This window comes from Peromyscus leucopus, chromosome 4 (assembly GCF_004664715.2).
Source record: "Peromyscus leucopus breed LL Stock chromosome 4, UCI_PerLeu_2.1, whole genome shotgun sequence".
In the NCBI taxonomy this organism is placed as follows: Eukaryota; Metazoa; Chordata; class Mammalia; order Rodentia; family Cricetidae; genus Peromyscus; species Peromyscus leucopus.
The window spans coordinates 66,963,524-66,980,941 of NC_051066.1; the positions used below are offsets into that span (position 1 = coordinate 66,963,524).

Consider the following 17,418-nt stretch of genomic DNA (forward strand, 5'->3'; position numbering starts at 1 on the left):
AAATATAAATGAATTCTAAAAAAAAAAAAGTAAGACAATAAGATTATGAGAGAAAAGCCGGGCGGTGGCGGCGCACGCCTTTAATCCCAGCACTCGGGAGGCAGAGGCAGGTGGATCTCTGTGAGTTCGAGGCCAGCCTGGGCTACCAAGTGAGTTCCAGGAAAGGCACAAAGCTACACAGAGAAACCCTGTCTCGAAAAACCAAAAAAAAAAAAAAAAAAAAAGAAAAGATTATGAGAGAAAATAAAAGTAATTTTAATAGGCTTGTATAGGTCCATTTCAGGGTGATATCAGTCTCCAACAATAAGAATGTTCATCTTCTTCCTCGGCGCTGCCTGCGAAGTGGCTGCCATCTGTGTAGCGGCATCATGGCTGCCCTCCGGCCTCTGGTGAAGCCCAAGATCCTCAAAAGGAGGACCAAGAAGTTCATCCGACACCAGTCAGACCGATATGTCAAAATTAAGCGAAAATGGCGGAAACCCAGAGGTATCGACAACAGGGTGTGGAGAAGATTCAAGGGCCAGATCCTCATGCCTAACATTGGTTACGGGAGCAACAAGAAAACCAAGCACATGCTCCCTAGCGGCTTCCGGAAGTTTCTGGTCCACAATGTCAAGGAGCTGGAAGTGCTGCTGTTGTGCAACAAATCTTACTGTGCTGAGATTGCTCACAATGTTTCCTCCAAGAACCGAAAAGCCATCGTGGAAAGAGCTGTACAGCTGGCCATCAGAGTCACCAATCCCAACGCCAGGCTACGCAGCGAAGAAAACGAGTAGATGGCTTGCCTCTCTGTTTCATTGTGTTTAAATAAAACCACAAAAAATGAAAAAAAAAAAGTTCATCTTTTTTATTTGTTGGTTTTGTTTTGCTTCTTGTGTGGGTTTTGTTGTTGCTTAAGAGAGAGTCTTGGGCTGGAGAGATGGCTCATGGGTTAAGAGCACTCTTCCAGAAGTCCTGAAATTGAATGAGTTCAATTTCAGCACCCACATGGTCGCTCACAACTATCTATAGTGTGATCTGATGCCCTCTTCTGGCATAAAGTTGTACCTGCAGCTAGAACACTCATACACATAAAATAAATAAATAAATCTTAGAAAATCCTTTTTAAAAAAAGAGGGGGACTGGGCAGTGGTGGCGCACGCCTTTAATTCCAGCACTCGGGAAGCAGAGCCAGGTGGATCTCTGTGAGTTCGAGGCCAGCCTGGGCTACCAAGTGAGTTCCAGGAAAGGCGCAAAACTACGCAGAGAAACCCTGTCTCGAAAAAACCAAAAAAAAAAAAAAAAAAAAAAGAAGGGGAGAGGGGTCTTATCATGTAATTCAGGGTGGTCTGGAACTCACTGTGTAAATTAGTCTGGCCTCCACCTCACAGATAATCTGACTGCCTTGCCTCCAGAATACTGGGATCAAAGGTGTGTGCCACTTGGCCGGGCAGTGGTGGCACATGCCTTTGATCCCAGCACTCGGGTTGCAGAGCCAGGCAGATCTCTGTGAGTTCAAGGCCAGCTTGGGCTACAGAGTGAGTTCCAGGAAAGTCACAAAGCTACACAGAGAAACCCTGTCTCGAAAAACAAACAAACAAACAAACATACAAACAAACAAAAAGGTGTGTGCCACCACATCTGGCGTATAATGTTATTTTCTTTTTCTTTTTTGTTGTTTGTTTTGTTTGTTTTTGTTTTTCAAGATAGGCTTTGTCTGTGTAGTTCTGGCTGTCCTGGAATTCACTCTGTAGACCAGATTGGCTTTGAATTCACACTCACCTACCTCTGCCCACCAAGTACTGGGATTAAAGGCTTGTACCACCACCACCACCACCACCACCACCACCACCACCACCACCACCACCACCACCACCTGGCCTATAATGTTATTTTCTTAATCAGGCATGGTGGCATATGCCTGTATCCCACCCAGGCCAAGGCAGAAGAATTACTCGAGTTTGAGTCTAGCCTGGGTAACACAGTGAGTTCCATACCAGACTAGGCTATACAATGTGGCCCTGTCTCAAAACAAACAACAATGGAACCCAAAAGCAAAAATAAGAACAAACAAAAGAAAGAGAATGTCATCTTTCTGGTTCAAGGAGGGGATGCTTTCTCATAGGAAATATCTTGATTTGGCTTTAGATGGATATGTGTCTGTGTTTCTGTGTGTGTGATTAGAAGCTTTCCTGCTGTGTTTTATGTACCCTTAGCTCAAAATAACCACCATGCCAAAGTGGTACATTTGGGAGTAGCATGTTCTGAAATCATCAATAGGCAACCAGAGGATTACACCTATTTCTTCAAGGTCTCCAATCCAGAGCAAAGCCTTACTTCCTTGAACTCTTCCCCCAAAGCATCCAACATTGACAATCTCTTCTTACAGCCACGTCCCATCTTCTGGAGGTCATTCACCTCAAAGCCCCAGGGGGACTGAGAAACTTGGAAAGTTGGCTTGACTGGGAGCACTGTGGAAACTTCTAATAAGGAGACTCATGTGCCCTACCCTTCCAGACTGCAGGGGAACTGACCTGTAGATGGACCCTTCCATCCCCAAAGCTCCCCCTTTCCTGTGATAAAATGCCAAGACGCTCCAGGCCGCTGGGCAGTCTCACTTCCTTGGAGAGACTGCAGCCCTTCAGTTGCAAGAACAGCTCTGCTTCTGGAGAAAAAGTCTGCTTCCTTTTACTGTCTCATCACCTCCAGCTCCTGATCTAACACCTTCCCTCTACTACGCATTCTCCATTGTGAAAATGAGAAAAGAGGCAGAAAGTATGGGGCAAGAAAGCGACACGCGGTAGGGTTATTTTCTAAAAGTTTGTTATTAGGGCCAGAGAAACGACTCAGCCGTCAAGAGCCGTGGCTGCTCTTCCAGACAACTCCCAGCACTTACAGGAGAGCTCACTACTGTCTGTAGCTCCAGTTCCAGGGGATCCGATGCTCTCTTTGGCCTTCAAGGGGACCAGACACTCAAGTGCTGCACAGACATACACACAGGAGAGATTTTATAAATAGAAAATTGTCAATGATAATGGTGTGCATGAGTGAATGTGCTCCGCATTCCCGTGGAGAGCTCAGAGGACAATGTGGAGTTGGGTCTCTCCTTTACAGGGGTTCTGGGGAGCAAACACAGGTGCTTTGCCCACTAAGCTTGCTTGCTTGCCACCCTTGAGACAGAGTCTCATGTCACCCACCCTGGCCTTGAACTCATTGTCTGTCTGGTAATCTCAGCATTTGGAAGGTAGAGGCAGGAGGACCATGAGAGTTTAAGGCCAGCCTCTATTACATAGCAAGTTGGAAGCCAGCCTGTGTTAAGAGCAATTGGCTGCTCTTCCAAAGAATTCAAGTTCAAATCCTAGCACCCACATCAACACTCAAGCAATCTGTGACTTCCGGTTCTGTCCTTCTCAGGACATGTGGTACACAGACACACCTGCAGGCAACACCTAGACACATGAAGGAGTGAATTACAAAAATGTAAAAGACCGGAGAGGAAAAGGAGAAGGTGTTCCAGCCGAGGGGACAGGAAATGCAAAGACCAGAAAGGAATAGTGAGCTGTGTTGGATTCATGAACAACAGAAACACTTAGTGCCAGGTTTTCCCAGAATCTGCTTTTTAGAACTGGGATGTTTTCCATGATGGCTAGAACTAATTGTCAGCAAATGGAAACCTGCCTTGCACACACCAACAAAACGCTTGGTTTCAGGTTGTGGTTTTGAGGCACCTTTAACCCAGAGTGTGCTTTGTTTCCTCATTTCACAATAAAACCTCTGCCTGGTGGCCTGATGTCATTCATTCCCAGCTGATGAGCCACCAGATGCAGGATGCACGAGTGTATTTTATATGTGTATCTTCAAGATGTTAATCTGATAAAGGGGTACACAGTATAGTGTTGCTCTGGTTTCAGGCTGTGGCCATGAAACTCATTTATAGAAGTTTGGTTTTTTTGGGGGCGGGGTGAGTGTGCATTTTTTAAAAATACTACTTTTACTATAGGGGACCACAAAGCAGTTTTTCAAAGCTGCTAGTTGCAGCAAATCATGGTCTCGTGTTCACCCACACTGGAAGCTGGGCTGACCATGGGCTGACCATGGGTATGGCCCTAAATAATACCCGTTTCTTTGATCTGCACAATACGTGGCTTCTTTGGAGTGTTTTCTAGAACAGATAGAGCAGAGTGGATGAAAGCTGTGCTTAGACTTTACCTGCAAGTCATCATTTCCCACTTCTGTGCTTTGGTTTCCACACCAGGACCTGATGGGAGGGGAAGGAGGAGAACTGTTGCTTCCCTCCCAGGTTTAAGATCTGTGGCCTTGGGAGTTGCCACGCAGGCAGCAAAAAGCAAGCTTTCAGACCACCTGTGGGAGGTGTTCATCTGGTCGGAATCATTGTCCTGGAGCAGGCTGATACATGACTCCAACTCCACTCAGGCTATGAACCCCAGTGCTGCTGAATCTGCAAAGCCTCCTGTGAGCCACCCAGATGCTGGGAGAGGCTTCCCCCCCACACACACCCCAACTGCAGGCAGTGGTTTGTAAATGACAGGCTCCAGCATTCCGCAAAGCTTGCAGAGCACTCAAATTCCTCCTAAAGAACAGGAAGCAGACTGAGCAGAACTCAAGCATCCAGAGTTCTTGTTGTTTGGCATTTCTACTACATGTTTAAATGTCCAAATATGAACAAATTCCTAATAATATTAAATGAGACCCTGAACCCACCCTCTGGGAATATTGAATGTTAGATTAAACACTATAATTTTGGAAAAATAAGTCAGATATTAAAGCTAAAAAAATTTACTAGTCATCTTACTGAAAATTTCTTTGAATACTTTTTTGTTGAAAATATTTTATTTATTAACTTTTGGTTTTTTTGAGACAGAGTTTCTCTATGTAGCAGTTCTGGTTGTCCTGGAACTCAGAGACCCGCCTGCCTCTGTATCCCGAGTGCTGAGATTAAAGGCGTGTGCCACCACCCCCTAACTATTGAAAATATTTTTAAATAGGGCTAGAGTGATAGCTCAGTCAGAGAAACACTAACTGTGAGAGCGTGAGGCCCTGAATTCAGATCTGCAGCACCCACAGAAAATTCTAGGCATGTTGGCACCCACTCGTAACCCCAGTGTTAGGGAAGCCGAGGCAGAAGGCTCCCCGTGCCTGTTGACCAGGCAACCTCACCTAACTAGGAAGCTCCTGGTTCTAATGATAGACTCATTGTCTTAAACCCTAAGGAATGACAGAGGAGGCCGTTATAGTTATACATATACACATGTGAGCACACACAGTTTTTTTTACATGCATTTATTTTACATGTTTGAGTGTTTTAGCTGCCTGTATGTATGTGTGACACATGCATATCTGGTGCCTTACAAGTCAGAAGAGGGCAGCCAATCCCCTAGATCTAGAGTTATGGATGGTTGTGGATAGCTGGTCCTCTGCAAGGGCAGCAAGTCCTCTTCACTGAGCCATCTCTCCCCAACATTTAAGATAATGGAGATATTAAGAACATCTAATGATGACTTTCGGTTTGGATCTGCATAGCTTTTCTAGCTATGGCAGTTACCAAGTCAAGTGTCAAAATGAGGTCCTCTTAGACCCAAGCCGACTTTACATTATTTTATCACAAACGTTAGAAAATGTAGATTAAAAAAATGCTTCTCTACCTATAATCTGAGTGCCTGGAAAAAGCTGATGCAGAAGGGTAGTGAATTTGAGGACATATGAACAGTTCCAGGAAGATGTGAGGAAGGAGGGGAAGAGAAGGAAGAGGAAGAAGAAGAGAAAGAAAGAGAAGAAAGGGGGAAGGGAACAAAAAAGGCCGGGTATACAGCTCAGTGGGCAAGAGGACTTGTTTGTAGTTTGAACTTGTAGTTCAAATCTTTAAACATTGAAAACATTTAAAAAACCACGTATGGCCGAACATGCTTCTCCCAACCCCAGCAGCACTGAGAGGTCCAGACAGGCAGCTCTTGAGTGCTGTTTGGTTTCTCAGCCTGGCCGACACAGTGAGCTTCCCACCCTGTGAGACTGTCTCACGTGACTAGACAGTGAGCGTAGGAAAGGACACGTGGAGTCCTGGCCTGGCCTCTCCACTTGGGAAATGAAGGCGGGAGGCTTGGGCTCTATGAGACCCTGTCTCAACAAAACCAAACCCACAAAAAAGAACTAAGGGGAAAAAAAGTAAAACAAAATCTGAAACAAAAGCTTCTCTACTTAAGCAACCTTCCTAAAATAGTTGGTACATTTAAGTAACAAAATGATTATATTTTATTCCCTTCATCTTTTCTCAAACTATTTTGAATTACCCATTTCTGTACGTGGTTTATAAAAGTATATTTAAGAGATTGCTAAATACACATGACATATAAGTACATTTCCATGCAGTGTGTGTGTGTGTGTGTGTGTAGACATGTTTTGGGCTGGGAAAATACCTGAGTGGTATAACATGTGCTTAGCATGCATAAAGTGCTAGGTTTGATCCCCTATGCCACAAAAACAAAATTACATGCACACAATTCATAATTTTTGGTAGCTACTATGTAAAAAACAAATGAAAAAAAATAAATGAACACCTTCAGTCTTTACTGTGGGGGAGTGAGGCACTGTCCACACACTAACTTAATATCCTGCCATGACACAGCATGGTAAGTGTGCCCAGCATCTCCTCCAGGTAGCCATGCACAGCAGTAGCCTCAGTGCTAATAATTACGTAAAGTACTTTGCAAACAGTAAGGTGCTTCAAATAGAAGTTTTTCTACAATCTCCCAATTAAGTGTTTCTACTGCTGCGATGAAACACCATGACCAAAAGCAAGTTGGAGAGGAAAGGGTTTATTTGACTTACACTTCTGTATCACTGTTCATCACCGATGGAAGTCAAGACAGGAACTCAAACAGGACAGGATCCTGGAGGCAGGAGCTGATGCAGAGGCCAAGGAGGAATACTACTTACAGGCTTGCTTCCCATGGCTTGCTCAACCCACCTTTCATTTTTTTTTTATTTTTTAAAATTTATTTTACATATCAACCATAGTTTCCCCTCCCTCCTCTCCTATTCCCTCCCCCCACCTCCTTTCTACATGCCCCCCACCCACTCCTCAGAAAGGGGAAGGCCTCCCATGGGAGTCAACAACACATGGCATATCAAGTTGAGGCAGGACTAAGCCCCTCCCCCTGCATCAAGGCTGAGCGAGGCATCCCTCCATAGGGAGTAGGTTGCAAACAGCCAGCTCATGCACCAGAGACAGATCCTGGTCCCACTGCCAGGGGCCCCACAAACAGACCAAGCTACACAACTGTCACCCACATGCCCCTTCTTATAGAACCCGGGACCAGCAGCCCAGGGACGGCACCACCCACAATGAGCTGGGCCCTCCTCCATTGATCACTAAATGAGAAAATGCCTTACAGCTGTATCTCATCGAGGCATTTCCTCAACTGAGGCTCCTTCCTCTGATGACTCCAGCTTGTGTCAAGTTGACACACAAAACCAGCCAGTGCAGTGTTCTTTACTACAAGGCCTGGTAAAAGGGATGAAGAGGCTCTTTGGTGGTTTTAAGAGCCCTCACCAGTTTAGTTGGCAAAATGTTTGCCTATATGGGTGATGCCCTGAGTCAGATCCCCAATATCACATGAACTGGGGGTGATAGTGCATACCTGTAAGGTGTAGGCAAGAGAATTCAGAGTTCAGATTGACTACGATATAACAAGCTCAGATTTCTCTTAGGTTTTCTATGACTGTGATAAAACACCATGATGTGTGACAAGGCTTTTTCTGGGGAGATGTGTAGGCAACACACACATCTACTCACCCTAGATAGGGAGCCCATGACAGACCAAAGTACAGATACTACCCAAGTCCAATGAGTTTTATTGGGGTTACGTATAGGAATATGGACGACGGGGTTGCTTACAGAAGCAGAAATGACTCCAAGGCAGCTGTGTCACCAAAGCCCACCCCAGCATGGACGACAGCTCACAAAGTTGGGAATCTGGGGCACACTGTACAGCCTGTAGGCAGCTCAACAGGTTGGTGAATGTCCCTTCCAAGTGACTCAGTTGCTCTGACCCTCTTCCAGGCAGCTCAGCCTGTCTGAGAATGTCTTTTAGCCTTCTCTTTTACTTACTCTGAGAAAGAGAACCTTGTGAATCTGTTCAGTTTCAGGGACTTCCTGAAGCTATGTATCATTTCTTTTCTTTTTTTCTTTTTTTGGTTTTTCGAGACAGGGTTTCTCTGTGTAGCTTTGCACCTTCCCTGGATCTCACTCTTTAGACCAGGATGGCCTCGAACTCACAAAGATCTGCCTGCCTCTGCCTCCCGAGTGCTGGGATTAAAGGCGTGCGCCACCACCGCCCGGCTCATTTCTTTTTTGAGACAGAGTTTCTCTGTGTAGCCCTGGCTGTCCTAGAACTCAGACCGTAGACAAGGCTGTCCTGGAAGTTAGAAATCCGCTTGTCTCTGCTAGGATTACAGGTATGTGCCACCAGGACCAGCCCTGAAGCTGTTTTGAGTTGTTCTGTCTTGAGGAGCTTCCCTGAAAGATGGATTGTTTCCATCTTGGCAGAAACTGCTATACAGCACATTACCAAAAGCAACTTACTTGGGGAGGAAGGGGCTTATTTCAGCATACATGGCTGCATCATGTAGATCATTGAAAGAAGTCAGGACAGTAGGACGGCAGTGGTGCACACCTGTAATCCCAGCACTCGGGAGGCAGAGGCAGGCAGATCTCTGAGTCTGAGACCAGCCTGGTCTACAGAATGAGTTCCAGGACAGCCAGGGCTATGCAGAGAAACCCTGTCTCGAAATACAAAAAACAAAAACAAAAACAAACAAACAAAAAACCCACAAAAAAAGTCAGGGCAAGAACTCAAAGCAGAGACTGAAGCTGAGGCCATGAAGAAACACTGTTCGCTGGCACTGTCCCCAGTCCCCATGGCTTGCTCAGCTTGCTTTCTTATACCACTTGCCCAGGGTTGGCACCACAGAGCCCTCCCACATTAATCATTAATCAAGCAAATGCTCCACAGAATTGCCTTTTTTGTGTGTGTGTGTGCAGTCCTGGCTGTCCTGGAACTCACTTTGTAGACCAGGCTGGCCTTGAATTCAGCGATCCACCTGCCTATGCCTCCCAAGTGCTGGGATTAAAGGCGTGCACCACCACCACCCGGTCTGCAGGCCAATCTTATGGAGGCATCTTTCCACTTGATAATCTTCCTTCCCAAATTACTCCAGTTTGTGTCAAGTTGACATAAAACTAGCCAATACAAGGTTCAAGGTCATCCTGAAGTGGGGTGGGGAGTACTTACCAGTAGGTCAGCCATCGTGACCGGGGTTGAATTCTGTGATGCCGTCTCTTCCAAGGACTGCAGAAATCCCCAATAACAGAAAGGAAAACGTTTCTTTGTTTGCTACGGGAGATGAATCACACGCCAGTGGGGCTGGGAGAAGGGCATTTACATTCCTCCGAATTCCATCTGCCCACTCCCCTTTCCACTGCCCTGCGTTGGCTCCAGTCCCTACAAGGACATTGTAACTCCTGGACCATGTGACAATTAAACTTGCCCAAACCACTCCAGTAAGCTTCTCAATGCAGAGGAAAGAGTGATTTGCTTCATTAGCTGTGGTTCTTACTGGTAAGGCCTTTGGCCAGGTGGTCCAGTGGTTAGTGCTATTGTCAACACCACAGACTCACCCAGGGGCGGGGCCTCTAGGTCTTGATGTCTTCCCCGCCTCCCCCACCGTGACAGACTGTGAACGAAGAGAAACCCCTTCTCTCTTAAGTTGCTTTTGTCAAAAGATTTCATCATAGCAACAGAGAGGAGACTAAGGGCTGGAGAGATGACTCAGCTGGTAAGAACACTTCCTGCTCTTCCAGAGGACCCGGGTTCAATTCCCAGCCCCATACCTGGTGTCTCACAACTGCCTGTAACTACACAACAGCTCTGAAGTATCCCTCTTCTGACCTCTCCAGGCACCACTACATGGCATCCATTCACATAACCATACACACATACATATAAATAGAAAAATTTTAAATATTTTTTAAGAAAGAAACTAAAACAAGTGGTTTTCTGCAAATCTACATATGTCTTTCTGAAATGCCAACTTCTGAGTGGGTACACAGATACTATTTCTTTAGATTTAGTCTATGTATGTGTGTGTTTCCTTTCATGTGTCTGGGCATCATGTGCATGCTGTGTCCAAGGGGGCCAGAAGAGGACATGGGATTCCCTAGAGCGAAATGAAATGAAAGGTGGTTGCTAGCTGCCACATGGGTGCCGAGATCGAATCTGAGTCCCCTGGAAGATCAGGCAGTGCTTTTAACTACTGAGCCATCTCCCTAGCCTCTGTTTACTTTGAATTTTGAGACAAGGTCTTAGGTCACCCAGGTAGGCTTTGAACTTGCTATACAGCCAAGCCTAGTCTCGAATTTTTGATCCTTTTATCTCTGTCTCTCAATTTCTGAGATTACAGACATTCACCACCCATCTGACTCACAGACACATTTACTGGTCCTTTATTCTTTTTTTTTTTTGTTGTTTTTTTTTAATTTATTTTATTTTTTTTTATTATTTATTCTTTTTAAAGATTCATTTATTTATTTTGTATACAGCATGTATGACTACAGGTCAGAAGAGGGCACCAGGTCTCATTATGGATGGTTGTGAGCCACCATGTGGTTGCTTGGAATTGAACTCAGGACCTCTGGAAGAGCAGCCAGTGCTCTTAACCTCTGAGCCATCTCTCCAGCCTGTACAAGTGCTTTTAACTGCTGAGCCATCTCTCCAGTTCTAAGACAGGGTCTTGCAAGTAGCCCAGGATGTACTCCTGCCTCAGGTACTGGGATTATGGTAGTACATGTGCTGTTCCTTTATTCCCTATGTCTATTTCATACAGGCTCAGAATTGAAGAGTTTTATTATGATTATAGGCAGTCTAGATAGATGACCAAGCCACCTCTGAGTTGTCAGCATGAGGGTCTCTGATCCATTATGAAAAGAGGCACACTTGTGAAACTTCATAAAGACAACTTGTGAAATCTGCCTATCTTTAAAGCTCAAGAAGAATTTGATGAGCTTTCCAAGACCGGCAGCCTCGACTTCTTAGCAAGCCTTGCACAGTGGCTTAACTGATTAGTTTCTGGAAAGACATGCGTACACCCTATTCCCCAGAGCCTGTGAATGCTAACTTATTTAGAAAAAGGGTCTTGCAGATGTAATTAAGAACTTTGAAATGAGACAATGAAAGCCAGGAGTGGTGGTCCATGCCTGAAATTCTTTTTTTTTTTTAATTTTAATTATTTACTTTATGTATGAGTGCTTTGTCTGCACATATACCTTTATGCCAGAAGAGAATGTCAGATCCCCATAGAGATGGTTGTGAGCCACCATGTGGTTGCTGGGAATTGAACTCAGGACCTCTAGAAGAGCAGTCAGTGCTCTTAACCACTGAGCCATCTCTCCAGCTCCCCATGCCTGAAATTCTAACACACACTCCCATTATTATTTTTAAGATTAAGGGAACAGGCAGGATGGGAGGGGAAATAGAAGGCGAGAGTGTGGAGACAGGCAACTGGAGTTGGAGGGCATTTGGGGGGCAATGTGGAAATGTAGTGCAGTAGAAACTCCCAGGATTCTATGAGGGTAACCCTAGTGAGGACGCCTAGTAATGGAGGACAAGGAGCCTGAACCGGTCATTTTCTGTAAACAGGCAACTTCCAGTGGTGGGACTGGGAGACCAACCCAGCCACAAAACCTTTCGACCTACAATCTGCAAAATGTGCTGGGGTAGTGGGGGTGCAGAACTTGTAGGAATGGCCAACCATTATCTGGTTTTAATTTGAGGCCCACACCATGAAAGGGAGTCCATGCTGGACACTGCCTGGATGACAAGGAATCGGAGGCTAGATAGCCTGGAGACTATGATAGAAAAAAAATCAATAAAATGATTCCTAATGATAGATTGATGCCCAGCCCAACTGTCATTAGAGAGGCTTCCTCCAGCAGTTGACAGGAGCAAGTACAGAGACCCACAGCCAAACATTAAGCAGAGAGAGATCCCAAATTGGAGATATCCATCCTTGGAGCTCAGGGAACCCCGTGGAAGATGGGGAGGAAGAATTGTAGGAGCCAGAGGGGTTGAGGACACCAGGAGATCACAGCCCACAGACTCAACTAAGCAGGGCTCATAGGTGCTCACAGGACTGAATCAGCAACCACAGAGCCTGCATGGGTCTGCGTCTGGCCCTCTGCAAATATGTTATGTTTGTTAGCTTGATGTTTTTGTGGCTCTTCTAACAGTGGGAGTGGGGTGTCTTTGACTCTTTCATGCTCTTGGGACCCTTTTCCTCCTATGGGGTTGCTTCGCCCAGCTCTGATATGATGGTTTGTACCTGGTCTTATTGTAACTTGCTATACTGTGCTCAGTTGATAACCCTGGGAGGGCTGCTCTTTTCTGAAGGGAAATGGAGGAGGAGTGGATCTGAGTGAGGGGGGAGGGGGGAGGGACTAGGAGGAGTGGAGGCAGGGGGAGACTGCAGTTGGGATGTATTGAATGAGAGAGATTTTTTAAAATTTATTTTATTATTTTTAAAATTATATATATGTATGTCCGTGTGTGGGTATGGGCATATGAGTGCAGTACCCTCAGAGGCCAGATGAGGGCATCAGATCCCCTGGGAGCTGAAGTTATAGGGGACCGCCCAACATAGTTGCTGGAAACCCAACTCTGGTCCTTTGCAAGAACTGCAAGAACTTTTAACTGTTAGACTTCTTTTCAGCTCACCACCCCAACTGTGGTTATGTTTTTGAGGCAGGGTCTTATTGTAGCCCAGGCTGGTCTCAAAATTACTGTGTAATCAGGGATGCAGAAGCTAACACTAAAAAACACTCTCAGCTAAGCTATTCACCTTATCACACGTTTCCAGGTATTACTAAGGTCCTATTCTAGAATCACAAGTTGTGGGTCATTTTGAAGTACATCTCATCACTTCAACCCATCCTCAATCTATCTTTCTCTTTTGCTTCTCTTCCTCTCTCCTCTCTGTCTCCTTCCCTCTCTCTTTTGCATCCTGCCCCAACCTTGGATGGCCCAGATCTTGCTATGTAGAAGAGGCTAGCCTCAAACTTGTATGGAAAGGTCTCCTCCCTCGGCTTCCCAAGTCCTAGGAGTGCAAGCATGGGCCACCGCTCCTGGCTTTGTGGGCTTGTTTGTTCATTGTGATGGGGTCTCACTCCATATAGGCCAGGCTGGCCTCAAACCCAAGGTGATCCTCCTGCCTCAGTCTCCCAAGTGCCATTAGCAAGTTCTGGAAGCTCTTTCCTTGAGTGCTTCCTCCGTCCCTCCACTTCTCACGGCTCCACTGTCATCGGGAGAGAGGGACGCCACTGTCATCTCAGCCTGGTGTCTGTGGTAACCTGCTAATTGGGCTTCCGGCTTTTAGGCTCTCGCTCGTCTACAGGTCACCAAGTTTTATTGTGAAAAGAGCCAAGAAGTAAGTATTTTAGGCTTTAAGACCACATAATCTCTGATCCAGCTACCCACCTTGGGTAATGCAGTGTGAAAACAACAAAAGATAATTTGTATGTAAGTGAGCAAGGTCATTTATTTTTGAACACTAAAATTTGAATTTCATGTGGAATATTCTTCTGAGTTTTATTTTCCAATCATCTAAAAAATAAAACAAGTTAAATGCACTCTAGTCTGTGGGCCATACCGGCCGTTATTTGCTGACTCTTCAGTGCCCTCCTTGTCCAGCCTCCAAAAGGACCCGTGAGCCAACTCCTCTCTCACCTCGCTCCTAGGCCTCCTCCTGCCTGGGAAGAGACTCACAAAGCCTGCCAGCCGTCCGTGGGTGTTGTGGCCTTTCCCCATCTCAGTCACCATGCCTTACTCTTTCTACTTTCTTCCCAGAAGGTCAAGGTCCCTTTTGTGGGGTCTGTGCATGCATCAGTCACCAGGCCTCCCCCCCCCCCCAATGCTCTTGGACACGTACTCTCTTCAGCTGGCTGTTATTTGACAAACATGTCTTTGGAGAAGAGAAGCCTATGCTTCTCGAGTCTTTCCCCACACTCTCCTAATGGGAATTAGGCTCCATCTGTTATTAACACACAGCACCCATTTTTTTCAGCCCTAGGAATTACTTGTGCTAAACACACATTCTCGCACCACTGAGCTACACTCCCCGCCCTGCACTCTCTCCCCCTCACCCACTGAAAATGTTTACCCCAACCCGTAACTATGTATTATTTTATTCTACTGGAAAATCTCAGGAAGCCACGAACCTTGTCTGCCTTCTTCAAGTTGAAGTCCGAGCACGCAGAAGCTATCTGGCCCATTGTGGGTGTTCCCAGAAAACGTGCTCAATGAAAGGACCATTAACTATCATTCCTGAGCCGCCAAGGCCGACTTTCTCTGCGGAAGCCTCCCTGACATGCCCAGCTGGAAGTGGACGATGCTGCGGCAGCTCCCTGGGCACCCCCTGCTTGCCTGTGGTACCTTCCCAAAGATTCAGCCCTGAGCAAGTTCCTGCACTTGGGAAGCGCTTTGTGCTCGGCAGCCTGCTTTGCATTTCCTCTCTGGTGCCCTTCCTCTGCTGTTCTTCTCATGAATCAGCCTCCCCTAATGAGGGTCACCCCTCACAGTAACTCCGACCAGTTTTTCCACCTGGCGTTGCCTGAGATCTTAAAGACGGAGCTGTTAGTTAAATCAGGATACATTACTCAGGTGCCTTTCAGGAATGCTGGGGCCATGTCCAGAGGCTGATAGAAACTGGAGAAGCAAGGCAGCCCTGCCTGCAGTGCCCCGAGAGCTGTGTTTCACCCGCCACAGGGCAACTCCCTCCCTCGAGAGTTGTTTTGAAAGGATAAATCTGGGCTGCGATATAGCTCACTGGAGTGTTTAGTATGTGTAAAGCCCCGGGTTCCATCCCCCCCCCCACAAAGAGAAAACAAAAGGACATGCCTGACATGGAGATGTACCCCTCTAGTCCTAACTCCTCAGAAAGCTGAGGCAGGAGACTTGTTTGAGTCCAGGAGTTTGAGACTAGCCTTGGTAACATAGGATGACCCACCTCCAATCTAAAGTAAAGAATAAAATTCAATTCTTTGGATACACTAGCCACGATCCAAGTGCTTAGATGCCGTATGTGGCTGTTGGCTACCGACTGGACAGCACAGCTGTAGGACCTTTCTACTACCGCACAAAATTCTATTGGACATCAGTGGGGTTTGTTGTTGTTGTTGTTGTTATTGTTTGTTTGTTTGTTTTATCAAGACAGGGTTTCTCTGTGTTATAGCTCTGGCTGTCTTGAAACTCACTTTGTAGACCAGGCTGGCCTCGAACTCATAGAGATCCATCTGCCCCTGCCTCCTGAGTGCTGGGATTAAAAGCGTGCATCACCACCGCCTGGCTGGACATCAATGTTTTAGACCCAAACCCTACTCACCATCCCTCACCAGTTTTCAGAATTTAGCTAGGCTTGGTGGCGCTGTGACTCCAGCATTTGGGAGGTGGAGGCCGGCGTCAGCTGTCTTGCCAGCTTTCAAAGGCAGCCTGAGCTATGAAACCCTGTCTCATAAAACAAACAAAATCGCAGAATTTACACAATAAGGACATTAATTTCTTTCCAGTGCTGGGAATTAACCACAAGTCTCTGTATGCTGAGGAAGCCACACTTCAACCTCTCACTATAAGTCCTCTACCATGTCAGTCTGAGACTTCTTTCCCAGCCTTAGCTTCCAAAATCAGCCTGGTGTGTCTCCTCTCTGAGTAGTGCTCTGCACTTTCCTTTCCATTAACAGGGTCTTGGAGGTCTTCACATGAGAATATGTGTGTGTCTCTGGTTGAGGAGGAACTCAGGAGCAGAGCATTTGCTTAGCACAAACAAGGTTCTGGATTTGACCTTCAGCACTGCAAAGAAAATGTTTGATTAAAAAATATGGCGCACACCTTTAATCCCAGCACTCGAGAGGCAGAGCCAGGTGGATCTCTGTGAGTTCAAGGCCAGCCAGGTCTACAAAGTGAGTTCCAGGAAAGGCACAAAACTACACAGAGAAACCCTGTCTCAAAAAACCAAATAAATAAAAATAAATTAATAATTAATTAATTAAAAAATATGTTTTCTTTGCCGGGTGTTGTGGCACACTCCTTTAATTCCAGTACTCAGAAGGCAGAGGCAGGTGGATCTCTGTGAGTTTGCGGCCAGCCTTGTCTACAAAGTGACTTTCAGGACAGCCAGGGCTACACAGAGAAACCTGTCTCCAACAAAACTGAAACAAAACAAAAAGTGTGTTTTCTTTGTTCTGGAATTGTTGTAGAGTAATCCATAGTTTTAGTTACTCATCAATTTCCCTCCTGGTGGACATTTGCATCTCATTTTCTTGGATTTCCAATAGCACTGTATGCAAACACCCTGACATACCTGTCTATTTGTATACATTGGTCTATGGCAGATACCAACAAGTAGAATTGCTGGGTCAGAGACTCACACACCACTAACACTGGGGCTTGCTTGGCACACCCTATTGCTCCCACCTAGAATGCCTCTCTACATGACTAATTCCTACTCATCAAGTTCAAGTGTCATGCCTTTGTGGAAAGTGGTCCTTCCTGCCTGTTTCTCATGGCACTTTCTGGCCACATCTCATCGTCATTGTTGTAAATGTAAGGCTCAGCCTTATTTCTCTCTATATTCCCAAATCTAGCACAGTGTTTAGCATAAAGCGAGAATCCAAATGTTTCCTTGGCTGAATAAACAACAACAACAACAACAAAAAAAAAAAAAATGAAGGCATGGTGGTTAGGACATTCCAGAAACTCAAGGTGAGTCTGTGACTGCCCTAAAAGCTGGCTGTGGATCAACCTGCCACCTGATACTCTGAGCCAAGCTGCTTCTCACTAGGTTTCTGTCTTTGGTCCTCTGGGCCTGGGCATCCCATCTTGAACTGTTCAGATCGGGAAGGACACTGAGGGAGCAGTGTGGAATGTAATTAACGGCTCTGGCCACAGGGCACAGAGGTCTGACACCTGGGCTGGTGGTAGCTGGGAAATGGGTTTCTGAGCACATGTCTGTTTCCTTTCACCTACAGCCCAGTATGTTCTGTCCTTTGTCCCCTCCCAGTACCTTAGGGACAATTAAGATCAGCTGCAACATGTCTGCTTTCCGATTCCAGATTTGAACCCAAGGGAAGCCAGATGTTTTCCAGTGCACATCCACTTCTCCCGTGATCCGATGAGCAGCCTTGTTTCCTGACGCCCTAGCCTGACTTCCGTACATCACAGAGCCTGGCTGCCAACTTTATTTTTAATGAGGTTTTAATGGGCTGTTTCTGTAATTAATTTCATTCTTGTATTTTCACACTTTCTGTCTAGATGCCTAAATGCCCCCAGGCGCCAGGTGGAATGTTAACTGATTCTAAGTAATGCAAAACCCTATGAC

At 46.0% G+C, this 17,418-nt stretch overlaps 1 protein-coding gene across 1 annotated transcript; it reads left to right on the forward strand.

The window, feature by feature from the left end:
* The first annotated feature begins 353 nt into the window (after positions 1 to 353).
* On the forward strand, positions 354 to 834 carry LOC114699669 (60S ribosomal protein L32-like). The gene has a single exon (XM_037204391.1). The coding sequence runs from the start codon at positions 369 to 371 to the stop codon at positions 774 to 776; it is 408 nt and encodes a 135-aa protein (XP_037060286.1). The 5' UTR covers positions 354 to 368; the 3' UTR covers positions 777 to 834.
* The last annotated feature ends 16,584 nt before the right edge of the window (positions 835 to 17,418 follow it).

Excerpts from the sequence above, each read along its gene's own strand:
- LOC114699669 (XM_037204391.1), top strand. The coding sequence starts at position 369 with ATGGCTGCCCTCCGGCCTCTGGTGAAGCCCAAGATCCTCAAAAGGAGG.